Source organism: Furipterus horrens, unplaced genomic scaffold, assembly GCF_987537825.1.
Source record: "Furipterus horrens unplaced genomic scaffold, mFurHor1.1.pri manual_scaffold_17, whole genome shotgun sequence".
In the NCBI taxonomy this organism is placed as follows: Eukaryota; Metazoa; Chordata; class Mammalia; order Chiroptera; family Furipteridae; genus Furipterus; species Furipterus horrens.
This window is the reverse complement of record NW_028327187.1, coordinates 82,540,500-82,558,159: the sequence shown is the minus strand read 5'-3', so window position 1 is coordinate 82,558,159 and position 17,660 is coordinate 82,540,500. Positions and strand designations below refer to the sequence as shown.

The 17,660-nt window shown below is 50.8% G+C and overlaps 2 protein-coding genes across 5 annotated transcripts in view; both read right to left on the bottom strand.

Moving 5' to 3' along the window:
• Positions 1 to 5,359, bottom strand: part of OTUD5 (OTU deubiquitinase 5) — a 28,318-nt gene extending 22,959 nt beyond the window's left edge. For 3 of the 4 annotated variants that reach the window (XM_090264333.1, XM_090264334.1, XM_090264335.1), the window contains exon 1: positions 3,999 to 5,359. In XM_090264333.1, coding sequence (XP_090120459.1) covers positions 3,999 to 4,586 — 588 coding nt within the window. In that variant the 5' untranslated portion in view covers positions 4,587 to 5,359. The remainder of the gene's footprint in view (positions 1 to 3,998) is intronic. The other variant, XM_090264336.1, reaches the window with a different exon arrangement.
• Positions 5,360 to 7,785: 2,426 nt separating this feature from the next.
• On the bottom strand, positions 7,786 to 17,172 carry KCND1 (potassium voltage-gated channel subfamily D member 1). The gene is made up of 6 exons (XM_090265170.1): positions 14,289 to 17,172; positions 11,870 to 12,032; positions 11,686 to 11,769; positions 11,500 to 11,598; positions 10,967 to 11,217; positions 7,786 to 9,207 (listed from the first exon to the last, which is right to left on the bottom strand). The coding sequence occupies exons 1-6, from the start codon at positions 15,407 to 15,409 to the stop codon at positions 8,976 to 8,978; spliced, it is 1,950 nt and encodes a 649-aa protein (XP_090121296.1). The 5' UTR covers positions 15,410 to 17,172; the 3' UTR covers positions 7,786 to 8,975.
• Positions 17,173 to 17,660: the final 488 nt, after the last annotated feature.

The window sequence follows — 17,660 nt, the reverse complement described above, 5'->3', positions numbered from 1 at the left end:
CCTCACTCAAAATTTTTTCAATGGGTTGTGGGAGTGGGGAACAGGGAATTAAAGAAGAGATTACAGCTAGCTTCAGAACACTGAGTCCAACCTCCCTCCTCACCACTACCCATTTTATGGATGGAGAAACTGAGACCCAGAAAAGGGAACTCCCCAAAGATACAGGACTCCAACCTAGACCACCAAGGCAGAGACCACTTCCTGCTATACCACTCTGCCTCCCCATTAGAGGAATCAGCAGGTTTCTAGAAGCCAAATGAAAGGTCTTTGGTAACAAAGACTGATTGTTACAAAGGCTCCTAGGAAGAACCCAGATGATCCTGGGGAAACTGCAAGAGAAGAATCAGCCAAGGTGGGTCAGGTCAAGTATTCACATAATCACCTGGACATGGATGAATTTTTGAAAAAAAAAAAAAAAAGGCAGCTGAGAATTTACCCAAAGCTGTAGCTAAGCAGGGTTGAACTAAGGCCTACCCAGTTCCAAAGCCAAAACCCTTTCCACACACAACCCTACCTCCACACCATTCAATAGGCCCTGTGACAGGCAACCCCTGGGCTTATTCACCACAGCACAGGTAGCAAAGAAAAAAAAAAATCACTGTCCACCAATCCTGAACCTCACACCAAACAGGCTGCTTGTCCTGCCCACCAACCTTGGATGGGTGGGAGGAAACAGGGCCAGAGAAGAGGAGGAGAAATCCATTTCTTTCTCAAGATAGCCACCATCCTCTGTCATCTCCAAGTCCAGAGGGCTTTGGTTTGAGTTCTCTAAAACCCCAAAGCTAAATGACACTCCACCTTAGCTGACAAATGAGGAAAGAGGCCCAGAGAACAGATGCAGAACTATTTTGGTTCATCCAGCAAAGCCCCAGCAGAGCCTGAGTGGGAACCCAGGCATCCTGACTATAATGCCAGGTCCAGCTTCTCCTACTACCTTGGCAAGCATGCCCCATTCTCAACAATGCTCTGTGGGGCCATCAAGCCGAGCAGATTTTTAAGTCATTCTTTTCATACAGCAGACTCTCAGTAAGGCAGCCATGCCTGGGAAAGGAAACCCTCAACCCTAAGTTGCCAAAAATGTTCCTAAAGGTAGTAGAGATACACAGTATCAGGACAAACAGGAAGTCTGAATAGTTAGAACAAGGACTAGATTCACCATGTGGGCTCCTTCTCAACAACTCCCCTCTTTCCCAAGGGATCTAATTGGCCTCCAGGCTACCAATGCCCTGGTGACAGCTCAGGACCAAGACTGGGGCAGCAGGAAGAATTCCCCCTCTTATCATCCCAGAAAGGTTCCACGTTGGACCATGTGAGGCAGGGAGAAGCATCTTCCTCCTTTTGTACCAAGAAGCGGGAGGACAGGAAGCCTCTCCTCTATAGTTAAGGGAAGATTTCATGCAACCATAGAGCTTTACTTTCATGTTCATATGGGGACAAATATTAAGGGAGGAACTCCCAGCCTAGGAGATGCAAAGGAGGTATAAGGAAGTGTCATTCTAATCACCATGGCAGCACACAAATTTCTTCCTCTCTGTTCCTAGGACCAGGGATGTAGTTCTCCCTATTTCTGTGGAGGAGGAAAGGCAGACTTTACACCAACCAGGGAGAGAAGAAACAACTCCTGGTCCTGACTGTGTGGGTCCAGATGACTTATCCTGCCTGGAGTAGTAATGGGTAGAAAGGCAACAAGGAAGGAGGCTCAAGACAAGGCCCAAGCCCCTGTGAAATACAAAAAAAACTTATTTGAGCCACAGGGCACAGGGATATGGATGGAGAATTTCTCTGGAGTGGGAATGTCCCAAACCCATTTCCTGTCTCTGGGAAGAAAAACGCTTGTTAAAAGAAATTCAGGAAGCTCAAAATATCTCCCTGATCCTGGAAACCAGAAGCAAGCAGAGCTGGGTCAGGGTGAATCTCAGAATATCTCCTAGTTCTTGAGGGGAAGCCTCAGTCCCCATGTCCGCAGTAACTGACAAACCTCTCATAGAAAGTAAGGGAACCCTCCTGGCCTGAGGGTAAGAGTTTTGTATGACTGTGAAGAACACCCAGGTCCTTCTGTCCAATGGGGGAGGCCTTGGGCCACACTGGGGGGGTACCTCATGTCCTTCCCTCTGGTGATAAAGGATTGCCTGGTTGTGGGGCTTTACACCCATGGGGGAGTAGGGCTGAGGCCCTTCCCTGAGGTGAAGGCTCTTTTATCCCTGAGGGGAAGCTTAGGCCCCCGAGAAGAGGTTCAGACTCTTTTCCTGAGAATCCCATCTTACCTATGTCCCCAAGGGGAAGAGAAGTTCACAGGACTTAGTTGGTAAATAGAGGATGGTCTTAGGCTCAAGTCCCCAAGGCAGGAAATCTTACATCCTAAAAACGCCTCTATGACTTGGGTATATGCATGCTGTATGAAGTGAGGTGACAGGGCAGGCCCAGATCTCAGGTCCTAAGGTGGGGGAAGTGTCTCATGCACACCAAGGCAAGTTCAAACTCTTTGGGGAGAGGGGAAGACTCGGGGCCCTATTCCCCAGGAACTCTGTATCCATTCCCCCAAGGGAAGGGTCTCAGAAATCAATTCTGGTGGTGGGGAGTCCTATTCCTGAGTAGTACCTTAAGTTCCTTGAGGGGTAAGTTTAGACTTTATCTATAGAGACACCGCAGTCATTGGAGTATGTAAGGGCCTCTGTCCTGGAGGGAAAGCTCCAGTGTCCTTGGCACAGTGGGTCTTGGGCCACTGAAGGCAGATGTGGATCCGTGGGGAGGCCTCAGACTCCATCTCTGAGAATCCATGCTGCCTAGATCTCAGGCTCGAGTTCTCAAGGCAGAGATCTTACATCCCTGACAAGAAGCTCAGGCATATGGGGGGGTGCTATTATGTTCCCAAGATGTGTTTTCAGTGCTTCCTAATTGGGTAGAAGGACGTCATATCCTTGTGCACGCATGTGTGTGTGTGGGGGGGTCTTAGGCCCCTAAGGAGAACCACTTAAGGCCCTGAGGAGAAAGGCCCCCTAAAGACCATCTTGCCTAGGGCCTCTGTGGGAGGATATGTCTCCTAAAGAGGATTCAGCCTCAGTCTCTGAAAGCCCAAGTCCTTAAGCAAAGGGGATTTTACACACTAGGATCCAAAACAGTGAGTCGCATTATTTTTTAAGAAAGGCTCAGGCCTGGTGGGAGTGGGAGAGAGGGGCCAAAGGTCTATCACTTAAAAGAAGCTTATGCTTCTGGAGAGAGATTCAGTCTCTTGTCCCCAAGATAGTCTCTGAGAGGAAGTATAGATTTTTGTTACTTAGCGAATGAATCTCATGTACTCCAGTATAGTTTCTGGTTTCTGGATACTAGCTTTGGTTCTTGTCCTCAAGGGGAAAGGAATCTTACCTCCTCAAGAGAAGTCATATCCCTGGAGGAAAGCTCAGAAGACCCTTCTCTCTAAAGGGGATGTATGTGTGTGTCAGGCCCTTGAAGGCAGGCTTAGGACCCCTGACGGAATCTCAGACCCCACTACTGAGGGCCCTATGCTATGTTCCTGAGAAGGAAGGAAAGGGGTTGTCCTATACAGAGTGTCTCAGACCCCTGAAAGGGTTTAGGTATCTTGGGGATACTCAAATACCTCTGAGGTCTCCACCTTACTTGTGTCCCCTGGAGAGGAAGTCTTAATATTCTTATCTCAGAGGGAAAAAAATCTCAAGCCACTGAACACAGACCAAGGTCCGTTGGAGAATCATGAGACTCCCCCCTCAGGAGAAATCTCGTCCTGCCTATGTCACTTGGGGTGTTCCCACCTATTGGCCCTACAAGATGAGGTCTCAGGGCGCAGAAGAGACCACAGACCCCATCGTTTAGTCCTTCGTCTTATCAGGGGCTTCTAACCACAAGTCCTTGCATGGTGGGGGAAAAAGGGTGGGTGAAGAGGGTGTCTTACACCCCTAGTACCAGAGATAAAAGTATTAGGCTCTGGGAGAAGATCCCATCCACCATACCCGCTCACCTCACCTGTCATCCCCAGCCCATACCTGCTCAACAGTGGCAGGGTCCATGGCCTCGATGCGTGCTGCAGCCGCTTCATACTCATCTTCACTGTTGTAACCTGCGCCGACCTCCTCACGTTCTGGACTGCCCCCTCCAACTGAACCAACCCCGGGGGCTTGACGCCGCCGCTTGCTGTGGCCAGGCCCGGAGCAGCAGCTGCCCACGCCCACCGTGCCGCCCACGCCCACCACCACACCCGCCGCGCCCACACCTGCTGCAGATGCACCCAGCGCGTCACCAGGGCCGCTGCCAGGGCCACCAGGGCCCCCACAAGGAGGAGGAGAGCCCTGCTGAGGCCGGGGGCCTGGCACTGAGCCAGGCTGCACAGCCAGCGCCCAGCGGTGAAGTGCACCCGGTGGTCCCGGCAGTGGGCCCTGAGGTGGCGGTGAGGCCCGCTGACGGGCCCCCACAACGCCCGACTCACGGTCGCCGCTGCCCACGCCCGTGCCGCCGCCGCCCACGCCCACACCCGCGCCGCGCCGCGGCGCCGGGGGCAGTTGCCCGGGCGGCGGCGGCTCGTTGGCGGGGTCGGAGTCGGGAGGCGGCGGCTTCTTTTTGGGGAGAATAGTCATGGCGGGACAGCAAAGTAGCCCCCAGCAAACCCGGCGCACGGCACGCTGGGAGAGAACCCGGATGCGAGTCTAGTGTGGTGCGCGAAGCACGACGGGATTGGCTGGATCCGGATAAAGAGATCGAGGTACCGGCTCAAGAACCGTAGGCGGCTCGTGGGTCACGCGACAGAAGAACCCGGATGTGAAGTCCAAGATGAAGACAGTGCGGCAAGTGTCGTCGCCTACTCTCCGAGTTCGGCAAGCTGATTGTTACGCTAGTTCCGGACTTCCGCTTCAAAGGAAACAGAACCAAAACAAGCACCTCTTCGCCCCGCCCTCTCGTAAGTTCTTGAACTACCGGGTGGGGCCCCGGGGTGCCGCGCACGCGCGCCAGAGCACAGCCCCCGCCTCTTGCTCGGAAGTACGTGGGCAAATTCTTAGCCACCGCCACAACAATTGCGGGCACCAACCAATTGAAGCAACTGTGTGGGTCCTCGCTGGCGCGCAAGGGCCAATCAGAGGCGAGCTGTTGCCCTCCCGTGCCCTCCGTCTCAGATGTCAAAGTCGGCACCCGGGTTCCTGGCTTTTCTTCTTGTCCGCGCCGTACTGCTCTTGATTTCTCTCCCTGAGGCTTTAACTCGCAGGCGGAGGTACTGGGACAGGACAACCTGGTCTGCCCAGCACACGACAGTTTTAAAAGCACCTCCCCTCCAGGCTTCCAACTTGACCGCTCTCAGTCGAACTGACAGGAAAACATCAACACTCCTAGAACAGAGCAATCCCCTGAAGCGTCAGTTCCGGTCCCACCCACCTGCAAATCCACACCACTGAGCGCCGCTTCACTCTGACAGCAGACTGAATGCTGCGGTGATTGGTTAAGAGATACAGTCACTCGCGTCGGACGGGCCAACCTTGTGACAGACATGCACTGAGGTAACAGTGGGTGTTTGGGAAGCAGACACTCCCTCTTTGGCACTACCACACTTTCGCCCCCGCGTTGACCTCCCCGCCCCTGTGGCAGTGCGCAGGCGCAGCACAGCTACCTTTTTTTTTTTTTTTTTTTTTTTTAATGAAACTGAGTTTACCTGGATCGAGCAAAACTTTATATATTCATCTCTATCACCAGCCAGCGCCTCCTAATGGGATTGATAAAACTCTACTACTGAGCGGCTGGAGAGTTACAAGCTAATCCCAGCCCTGCTCCTGTCTGAATGATCTCTGGCAAGTCATTTAACGTCCACCCCATCCTCGATTTCTATTTTTCTGTAAAATGGCACTGATAATTCCATTTAAGAATCAGAGATTCATGCTTGTAAAGATTCTGTAGTGTTCCTGGTACATAGTAAGTGCTCAATAAATCAGTCGACATGACAGTGCACCGGGAAGGATCCCAAACTTTGAAGTAAGGAAGACCTCAGTTACCAACTGTAGGACTTTGAGCAAGTCATTGTGTCTCAAACTCGAGGTTACCCATGTGTAAAATGGGAATGATAATGCCTGCCCAGACTACCTCAGGGAGTAGTTATAGGGTTCCCATGAGTTCATGAACCAAGAAGCTGTTACAAGAGGTGAGGGCTCACTCTCTGTCTTAGGAGCCAAGCCATACAACAGGTTGACTGAAAGAGAGACCATCAGAAAGATCTTTTGAGTGCCACCTAACCTCCTTTCAGATGCCAACCCTAGTTGAAGTCTTCTCTGAAGGGTGTCAGTAATAAATGTACTATTGTGTTTTTTGTCAGTGAGACAATGAGGGGACTCATGTTTACTGGGCCTGCTGTGTTTACGGTACTGTGCCCAATGCTTATTCACGTTATCACATTGAATCTTCTCATGACCATCCCACTTGAACCATATATCCCACTCCCTACTGGGTATTTGTCCAGTACCACACATCTCAAATTGATGATAATAACTAGCTAATCATCACCGAGTACTTACTATGTGCCTGGCACTGTGTGCTAACAGCTCTGATGTTTCCTTTGCCCAAACCAGAAACCTAGGAGTCAGCCTTGCCTCTTCCTCAATTCCCAGATGCCTATTAATCCCAAGCCCTGCCAATTCTACCCTCTTAAATCTTTTGACTCTCCAATTCTTACTGCCACTACCTGGTGTAAGTCACCATCACCTGCCAATTAGACCACTACAAAAGCCTCCTCACTGCTCTTCCTCCAGGACTGTTTTCTCTAGAATCCACTATCCACAACCAGAATGATCATTTTGAAACACAAACCTCATGATGACTTTCCTGTTTATAAGCCTTTAGAGGTCCCCATTATTTTTAAGATGAAGTATAAAATCTGTATCCTAGCTTCAAAGGGCTTTTGCGATCTGGCTTATTGCTATATCCTTACCATCATCATAGCCTCCTCACACACTCCTTCCCAGGTCTACTCAACCAATTTCAGTTCCCTAAAGTCCCTAAGCGCACTTTCTAACCTCCAGGTCTTTGCACATGCTGTTCCCTCTATCTGAAACATTTTTACCCTTTTTTCTTTTGCTTGGCTAACTGTACCTCATTCTTTGTGTGTGGGCCAGCTTAGTTTCTCCTGCCATCTGTGTGCTTCTATAAGCCATCAATTTTAGTTCTCTGGCACTATATTGTAATTGCTTAGTTGCTTTCCATGTTCCCCTCTGTAGAACAGAGATGATGACTAGGACATGATATTCAGTTAATAAATATTTGGTGAATAAAAGAATGATTATCTCTGTTCACAGATTAGCAGCCTGGGCCAAGAGAAGGTAAGTAATTCTCTACCCCCAGGGATTGGAACCCAGGTCAACCTGAATCAAAGGACTGTCATCTTGGTATTCCACAGAGCTCAGTCACACACTATCCAGTAGCCCAGAAGAGAAAATGTTGGGGACATCCACAAGGAAGGGGGATTTGCCACACTTGAAGATGGTTTTCATCAGGGTTAATTTCAGAGCCGTTTGCTGTCAGGAAACCTGGGTTTAAGTATCCCCCTAACCAAGCATGTGCTGCTCTGGGTCTCAGTTTTCCCATCTGTGAGTGAGGGAGCTGGAACAGATGATGTCCAAGGGGGCATGTCCCAGGACCTCCTAGATCCCCATATTCCAGAACATGTCACCAACCATCTACCTCCCATACCTTTACCCACACCAGCCCTTCTACTAGTTGAAAGGAATTGAAGTCAAGAGTACTACTTTAAACTCCCCAGCCCAACCCATCCCCCAAATCCAGAGCCAGGAGTTGCTCATCCTCTTCTCTCCTCACAGGTTTTATTGACTGATGGAAACTACATCTTTGTCAGCCGCCAGCTCCACAGGGACAATGCTAGGAACAGGGAACCTGAGATGAGGCCAGATATCAGCCTGAGTGCAAACACAGAGTTCTGGAAGGTTACCCAAGAAGGAGAGAGAGAAATATGTGAAAAGGTATTGTGGGGGAGGAGGAGATAAAGAAGTTCCTCCTGCCTCCTGCAACTTCCAGAGTTCAATAACAACCCAGGGGTCAGCCCCTGATGCTTCTGGACTGTTGCCCAAGAACATGGAATCAGCTTATGATCTCCAAATCCAGCCCAGCCCTTGCTGGTTACCAGGTGCTTATCTCAGCCAGTCCTGACTCCAGCCCAACCCAGGAAGGAAGCAAACCGGAGGAGGAGAGAGGAGGAGTATTAGAAGTGGCCCCTGTAATTAGGGCAGATGTAAATGCTGCAGCAAACTGGGCAGAGGCTTTGCATAATGTCATGGCAGCAGCTGCTATTGCTAGAATTTGCTGGGGGCCCAGCAGAGGATGGGGTTGTGAGAACCCATTCCCAGCATCCAGGGAAAAGGAGTAGTGTTTGTGCTATCTGTGTGTGTTGGGAGAGGCAGCCTCACTCTTGAGCCATGGCCTGGGGGTGGAATGTCACTGCTGAGGTCACAGCCTATGAAACGTGCAGCTGCATTCCAAGCTCTGGAATTTGTGTGTTATTGGGCCTGGTGGAGGATGGGGACCTCTTTTAGAGGCCAGATCAGAGGTGATGATTCTCGTCCCTGAACCCCCAAACCTCCAAAGCCCAGAGAGAGGGAAGAGGAACTCTCACCTCTTCTTCTCAGGCCAGAGCTCAGATGTCAGATGGGAGCCTTAGGGCCCGAGGGGAGGAGCATGCAGGAGGCCAGCGTAGGGAGAGGGTCTGGTCCCAGTGTGCTGGGGCAAGGAGGCCAGGGGCTTGAGGAAGCCCAACAGTTCAGCTCCCACCAGGAAAACAGGTGTGGGACGTGTCCCATTTCCTGGCTACATCCCCACAAAGTGGGCCATTCCATGAAACTCCATTGCATAGTTTTCAGTGGGAGGAAGAAGGGGTCCCCAGGCCTTCCCCTGTCTGTCTCCCCAAAATATGGCTTTGGAAAGGAGTCCCCAAGAATCAAGAGGGCCATCTGGATGGGTGGGGTGGGCCCACACACCCCTCACAGGGAAGAGATCTTGACAGTCTCAGGGAGGAGGCAAGGAGTACCCAGGCTGGAGTTCCTAAGGGTGCTGCTTGCCCCGCTGCCGCCACTGCCACCAGGGGAAGAAGGTTGGCTCTCATCTGGGGTGTTGGCAGGAGGGGTAGGGATACTGATGATGGCAGCCACAAAGTCCCGGCTGTCGCAGTTCAGGTCAAGGCTGTCACGGGGCTTGGCATTGAGGCTTGAGCGGCTGTGGATAAGGGTGGGAAGATGGAAGGTTCTTAAAAAGTCATCTCAATATTTGTCACAGCAATCATGACATTTATTGAGCAGCTACTAGATCCTTGGCACTGTGATAAATGGTTCCCCTGCACCTCCAATTACAGTGGTTCAGAGTGAGGGCTCTGGAGTCAGGCAGTCCTGAGTTTGAATCCTGGTCCCACTTTTACCACTCTAAACCTCTCTTTTCTCCCATATGAAGCATGGGAATAACAATAAAGTAAGTCCTCACTTAACATCATCAGTAGGTTCTGTGACTTTTAAGTGAAATGATGTGCAACAAAAGAAATTTTACCACAAGCGAATTGATAAAAACAAGGGTGAAGTTCTTAGGCATCTTATCAATGTTATAACAAAATGATGTTTGGAATGTTACTTGGTCATAAAAAATGAAATCTTACCATTTGTGATAGCATGGATGGACCTAGAGGATATTATGCTAATGAAATAAGACAAATACCATATGACTTTCACTTATATGCGGACTCTAAAGAGCAATATAAATGAACAAACAAAACAGAAACAGATTCATACATACAGAGATCACACTGTTGGTTGCCAGAGGGGAAGGACTGGGTGAAAAAGGTGAAAGGATTGAGAAGTACAGATTAGTAGTTACACAGCAGTCATGGAGATGTAAAGTACAGCACAGGAAATATACTCAATAATATTGTAGTAACTATGGTGCTGGATGGGTACTGGAAATAGGGGAATACTTCGTAAAGTATATGATTGTCTAATCATTATGCTGTATACCTGAAACTACTACAAAATAATATTGAATGTAAACTTGTAAGAAGAACAAAAACAAAGAACCAAAATGACATTGAACAAAATGATGTTATTCAAGGACCTGCTGTATTTCCTACCTCATAGGGTTCATGTGGAGATTAAATGAGATAATATACAATACAAAGTGCTCAGAATAGTGCTTGAAACATAATAAGTGTGCGCACACATCATACACACACACACACACACAAAACCGTTATCTGTTATGATTACTCCTTACAATGCCTAAGTCCTCATAATAGTCTACAGTAAGAGCTACATAATCTGGTCCTATTCCTTTTTATTTTACCTTCTACTGCTCTCCCCCTCACTAACACCACTCTGCTCACAGTAGTTTCCTGGTTGTGTCTCTTGTTAGAGACATACATACCTATTCCCGCCTCGGGGTCTTTGCACAGGCTATTTATTCTTCCTGGAAAGCTCTTCCTCTAGATATTTACATGACTCACTCCCTTGCCTCCTTCATGTCTTGGCTCAGGTGTCACCACAACAAAGCCTTCCCTGACCACATGGTTAAAACTACATCATACCCTATTCTACACTCTCTACCCCATCCCTGACTTATTTTTCTCCTTTGCATTTAACACTACATCATCTGTGTATTTGTTTGTTTATTAACAGTCACATCCCATTAGAATGTGAGTTCTAGAAGATCAGGGATTTCTGCCTTTTCTACTCATGACCTAAAGTGAACTAAATTCCTAAAGTGAACTCCAAAGTACTGAAAACTGTGCCTAGCATATAGTAGGTGCTCAATAAATGGTTGTTGAAAAAATGAATGAAGAACAAGAAGTTCCAGACAAGATAAGCCCAAGCTCCCAGCACAGAGGAGCTTGGATTTGATCTTGACTTGCGAGGCCTGGAGTCATGAAATCTCAAACCCTCTGGTCTAAGCTCTGAGCTTCCCCAGGGGTGGCCAGCTGGTGGGGGTTACTTACCTCTGAGAGGCAGGGCTCCTCCGCAGCCCTGCCAGAGTGTCCAACTCCTGCATGCTGCCACGGCTGACTGAGGCAGTGGAGTTAGCAAGGCGGATGGCACGGCGCTTGGCCCTGCGGGGGCAGCAGGAGGATAGCAGGCTTCCAGGACTTACAGGCTGGGAGGACACAGAGGTACTGCGGCTGGTGCGGCCACCCAGCGAGACTGCACCCAGGGCCTCATTGAAGGTTAGCTCGTCTGTGAACTCATGGCACTGTGGAAAGAAGGGAAGCACGGTCAAAAGGCACCACACAGGGGTTACCCCCACTGCCAGGCCTTTGCTTAGGCCGTTCCTTCCCTTCTGCAAGTCGCTCTCTCTTCCCTTCCCTTGCCCATCCTTCAAGGCTCAGCTCTATCAGGCCTCTTCCAGGAAGCCTTGCATGATTTCCACAATTAGTAGTGAGCTTCCAATCTCAGAGCGGGGTGGAGGGAGGCGCTGGCTTGGTGGTAGAGAGTTCCCCTTCATTCTGCTACGCCATTTCTTGTTAGACCTCACCGTTGTCTTCTCTAGACAATGCAGCAAGTGGTGGTGCTGTTGCTCAAAAGCAGAAGGGTTCCTGACACACACCGCCTGTTCCTCCCCACTGCCACTGTCCTGGAGTGGATGGAGCAGAGAAGTGAGGTCAGCACCTTCCTCCTCGTATCACTGCTCGCACCCAACTCCAGTCTGGGAGCTACCCACCTCAAGCCCCCCGTTCTGCTTGTACTGCAGGAAGGCGTTGGTGGTACCACTCTTTGCCAACCGGATCCTTGCCAAACGCACCTTCTACAGAGAGGAAAGAGAGTCAGGTGGGTAAATACAAGAGGTGACTGAGTGGCTTGGGGTCAGGGGGAGTAGGAGATACTCAGATGGAAGGCACAGCTACCTGCTGTGCTCGGCGCTTGTCAGCACGCTGGTTCTGGTGGTAGATGCGGCTGAAGTTGGAAACAATGACTGGTACAGGCAGGGCAATGACCAAGACACCACTGAGTGAGCAGATGGATCCAAAAATCTTGCCAGCAATGGTGCTGGGCACCATGTCTCCATATCTGGGGCCAGAGGAGGTGAGCCAAGGTCAAGAAGTGTCTACCCACCCCTTAGTCCCCCACTGCATCCCATCCAACCCAACTCACTCTGACACCATGGCCAGGCACTTGAACTCTCTGAGCCTCAATTTGTTGCTCTGCAAAATGTGAGTGATGGCCTTTTGGGCCACCAGTGAGGGTCAAATGAGAAATGGCCCTCAGCCCCTACTATCTGCTGCCCCCATCTGAGCTGTGCACGGGGCATCTGACTCAGCTGGAAATCTATTAATACCTAGCACAGGGGAGAAAAAGAAAGGCACAGGCAGTAAATAGCCTTCTGGGGAAAGTATTGCACCACCACAGGCCAAATGAGGGGCTCTGAGTCCTGGCAGCAGCGCTCTGTTGGTTTTGCTTGCATCTGTCTTACCTTCTCTGGGTAGGGGTCGACCCCTTCTTATTCTCCAAGGGGAAACCTTGAAACTATCCTCCTATGAAAAAATAGGGGGGAGCCTTAAAACTGCCCCCTCCCTTTCTCCATGCCACCCTTCCTCCCATGGAGATGGAGCAGAGCCAATATTACCACCTTGTTTCACAGAGGGGGTGAAAACCAAAGTCAGGGAAGCTCCATAACTGACTTGCTCAAGATCACAAAGCATGCTTTTATCCTAACCATAGGACCAATCAGACCCCCTCCACAAAAGCGCAGCCTCTGTAGCCTTACGCCTCTAAGCCAGTGGTTCTCAACCTTCCTAATGCCGCGACCCTTTAATACAGTTCCTCATGTTGTGGTAACCCCCAACCATAAAATTATTTTCGTTGCTATTTCATAACTGTAAGTTTGCTACTGTTATGAATCATAATGTAAATATCTGATATGCAGGATGTATTTTCATTGTTGCAAATTGAACATAATTAAAGCATAGTGATTAATCACAAAAACTATGTAATTATATATGTGTTTTCCGATGGTCTTAGTTGACCCCTGTGAAAGGGTCATTCGATCCCCAAAGGGGTTGCGACCCATAGGTTGAGAACCACTACACTAAGCCTTTGTTCAAGCTGTGCCCCACACCCCCATGGCTCTTCCTTATCTCTTTATTTTGATTCATTTATTTTTTTATTTTGACTTATTTAAAAGTCTCTCCAACTTGGCCATTTCTGGCTCTGTGATGTGTCATCTCAGACTGTTCTTAACTAGGAGACATGAGCAGCTGCCCACCCTTCCAGGGTTATTGTGAAGACTGAAGAGGGTAAAAGGCATCGAATTATACTATTCCAATTCAGTCTCAAGGCTCAGTATTTGTTTGTCAGCTTAATCCTGAACATCCAACCAGAATTACTTTCTAACCCTTAGAAACCTCAAATCAATTTTTCTGTACCTGTATTAAAGCACTGAGTAAGCCCAATTCATCCATCCAACAGATACTGAACAGCAACTATATACCTAAGCCTGGTGATGGAAGTTAGAAAAGGCTCACAGTTCTGCCCTAGACAGTGTCTTTAAGAACAACATGAGTTTGGTGGTTCCATTTGATGTTTCTATCTCAACCATTTCCTTTCCAGGACTAGCAGTAAAAAAAATCATGCTGAAAATATCTTGTTCTGGGGAGCCACAGAGGTAGTGCCCCACACAGCAGGTGATTCTAGAGGGTTGGGAGCTGTGGGTGCTCAAGATGGAAAAGAAGGTGATAGAAAGCGAATACCTATTCTGTTTATCCTGCATGAGAAACTTCCCCACAAACAGCACAGCAATGACATCACATCCATGTCCCGCTGTGAACCTGGGTGAAAGCGTATTCCCAAGAGCAGGACTGATTGGCTGTAGAGCATGAGTAAACATCATATGAAGTCTTTTTTCCTCCATCCATAAAATGGGTGCATTGCACCTTCCCTTATGGGGCTGACTTGACAGTAGTGGGTTAATGCATGTAATCCACTTGGACCTGTGTCTGACACAGAAAGATGCTCACAACCATGTCACTGAAGCCCCTACAAAGGGATCACCATTTCTCATTTTACAGAGGGGAAAACAGGCCCAGGGAACACAAGGTCAACAGGAAGAGTACAGCTAAGACAATGCTTGAACCCAAGTCTCTTGACCTGGACAATCAAGGCACTGTCAAAGTGGGGTTGGATTTGAAGACCAGTTCAAGTTCCTCAGTTTTTACAGATGAGTAAACTGGAGCTAAAAGAGAGAGATCATTTACCTAACCTTCTTTTACAAAAATGGTGCATGTAATCGACTGATTGGGCAGCTCCTAGAACAGGGTCTGCACTCACCCAAGTGTGGTCATGGTGACAATGGTATACCAGAAGGCCGCAGGGATGCTAGTAAAGTTGGTCTTGTTTGTGCCCTTCTCAGCATAAAACATGACAGTGGCAAAGATGATGATGGCCATGGTAAGGGAAAAGAGGAGAAAGCCCAGCTCAGAGGCACAACTCTTGAGTGTGTAGCCCAGAATTCGCAGGCCCTGTGAGTGCCGGGAGAACTTGAAGATGCGGAACACCCGGAACACACGAAGGGTGACAAAGGCTCCAGAGACATCCTCGTTCTTGGGCACAAAAAGCCCGATGTAATATGGCAGGATGGCCACCACATCGATGAGGCTCATTACACTCCGCAGGAAGCGGCAGCGGCTGGGGGCAGCAAACAGCCGCAGGAGGTATTCACCCGTGAATATGAGTACACAGGCCGTGTCCATGCAGAAAAAGGCCAGTGGGAAGCGTTCCCCACAGGGCTGTTCCCTCGGGGGCCTTCGCGCGGTGCTGCGGCAGGGGATGGTCTCGACCACATTGGCGATGACTGACACAGCAATGAAGAAGCCTGTCACATAGTAGAACACAAGGGCCGCAGTGCTCGTGTGTGGGTTCTCGAAGGCCCGCCAAAGCCTCTGGCGCAGGGAGCTGCCGGCCCGCAAGGCTGGCCCGTCCCCAGCCTGCTCGGCTTCCTCATCCTCCGCCAAGCGCTCTGCGTTCTCCTTCTTGCGGTCCCGGTACTCTTCCAGACAGCAGTCGCCCACGAGCTCAGGTACCAGCCCATAAAATGCCAGTTCTTCATCGAAGGCCTGGATGCACTCCTGCCGTGGGCAGTGCAGGCGACCTGTGCGGTAGAAGTTCAGCACATGCCGGAACATGTCGGGATCACGATCAAAGAAGTACTCGCCTGAATCAGCATTGTAGAAGAATTCCTTCTCTGAACTGCCCAGCAGAGTGTCTGGGTAGCGGTCAAGTGTGTTCTTCCAGGTCTCAAAGCGCCTTCCGCTCACGTTTACCACCAGAACCTCATCTCCTCGAGATGCCTTCACCCCTGGCGCCGGGGGCAGGGGCTGCTGGGCCAGAGGCAGCCACCCCACTGCGGCTGCCCGTGCAAAAGGCAGCCACGTGGCCACGCCTGCCGCCATCCTGCTGTGTACTCCAGGCCCTCGGAGACTTGAGGGTGGCCTTTAGGAGAACGTGGCTGTCTACAGGATGGTGGGGGCTTGGAGGGGCCCTGGGACACTCACACAGGGAAACTGGGGATGTCTAGAGAGGCCAAGAGGAAACTGGAGGAGGAACTAGAGACAGGGGCAGGAGCTTGGGGGGCATTTAGAGGGTCTGGGAGGAACCTGGGGGATGTCTTGAGGGACTGAGAAGGGGCTAGGGGACATGGAAAGGAGCAGAGAAAGGGTGTATAGAGGGGACAGAGAAGGATCTGAGGGAGCGTTTAGAGAAAATGAGATGGATCTAGAGGGGTCAGCATGTGCCTGAGATATTGTTTGGGGTGTCTAGTAGGGGCAAGAAATACTGGGTAGCTGTCAACATTCTCTGGAGTTCTGAGGGAAGGAAAAGGAGACCAGAACTACTTAGCAGGGTTGGAGAGGGGATTGAGGCATCCAGAAAGGTAGAAATGGGACCAGATTTTGAAGAGGCTGAGAGTGGACAGGGGTTCTAGAGGGGGTGGGGATGAGAAAGGTGAGGGTGGTCCACACTCTGAAGACTTCTGGGGAAAGATAAGGATGTTGGCGTGCCTTTTTGGACCTAGGAAAACGGTTGGTGCACCTAAGGAATGTCTACAGAGCCAGGAGGTTGTAAAGAGGCTGAGAGGTGTCTTGGGAGTGCCTAGAGCTGCCAAGAATAGCCTGGGGAGGGTATCTACATTTTAAAGTAGTTCTGGGGAATGAAGGGGAAGTGGAGCTCCTAGTGGGTCTGGAGAAGGGAGTAGAGTATCTAATAGGGTAGATAAGGGGTTAGGTTATTTTTCCCAGGGGCTAAGAAGTATCAGGGGTAGAGGGGTATCTAGGGGGTTGAGAAAGCCTGGTCTACCCTCTTAGGAGTTCCAGGGACAGAAAAGGGGCCTGGGGAATCCTGCGGGGCTGGGTCTCAATTGGAAGGAAGTTAGACATGGACCCAGAGCACCCAGATCAAAAGACTAAGAGGATGAGGGGGTGCCCCCGAAAATGGGTTGGGGATCGGAGTGGGATGTTGAAAGGGAGTTGGGTGTGTCTCCAGGAAGTGGGGCTACTGGGCCTTGCAGGAGGCTGAGGAGGGAGGCCAAGATAAGGCTGCATCCCACTATTGAGGGCTAGTCTCGGGAACCACACCCCGAGGGGCTGATAGTGTGCGCTGGGCAGCAGCAGTAGCAGCAGTTGGAGGAAGAAGAGAAGCAGCCACAGCCAGGCCTGGGAGTGAAGGCAGCACGGACAGGGGAGGGGGCTGGGTCTCTGGAAGGAGACTCTGGAAGGACAAGGTCCAGCAGGACCCCGGGGGACTGTCCCAGGATGGGCTAGGGCATGGGGTCTGGACCAGGGAAGGGCAAGGACAGCACTGTTAGTGGCCCCCTCCCACTCCCCACAGGGTCAGCCTCACCTGTGTCCCCACTGCAGCAGCGGCAACAGCGGAGGGGCTGGGGGTACCAAACACCGGAGCTCCTGCCCCCCTCTGCAGAGCTGCCCAATCTTTCCTCCTCCTCTGGCTCTCTCCCCGCCCCTCTGAGCTTGCTGGGAGATTGAGAGGCAGGGAGGGGCCTCTCGGCTCTCACAGCCCCTTCCCCTAGGACCGCCTGAGAGGGACCCTGGGGAGACTCCGCCTCCTACAACGCTGGTTGGGCCTCAGTCCCGTCATCTGGAAAATGGGGGTGGTAGGGAGCTTTGCCAGGTCTCCCCACCTCCTTCCTGCCCAGCTCCTACCCCACTGCCCCCTAGGGGCCCCCACCCCCACCCGTCTGAATCAGCAGCACTTAGCAGATGCGATCGATGGGGAAGCGTCTGTTTAATGGCCCTAGAGCAGAGTGCCACGGGGAATGATGCAGCGCTGTGTCCCCTCCCTGCCCCCTAAGACTGGAGAAGAGGTGGGTGGAGGGAGGCTGGTGGGGGGTGTTTCTATAGATGGCCAGATCCCCAAAGCTGCTGGAGAGCATGGGTTTTAAAAAGTCCAGTTCTAACCAAGACTGCTGGGACTAAAGCATCATCGTTTTCAAATGTGAAACGGGAGGGGAGGGGAGTAAGAGTACACCTGGGGACAAATGAGATCCGAACCTCATACCAGGTTCTTTCCCAGGCAGGACCCGCTCTGAGGGGCAGTCTCCTTCATCTATCCACATCCAGGAGCCTCAGATCATGTCTTCCCCTAGAGGGCTCTGCTCCTGTGGCAAAAGTACTAGGTACCAAGCGCCTT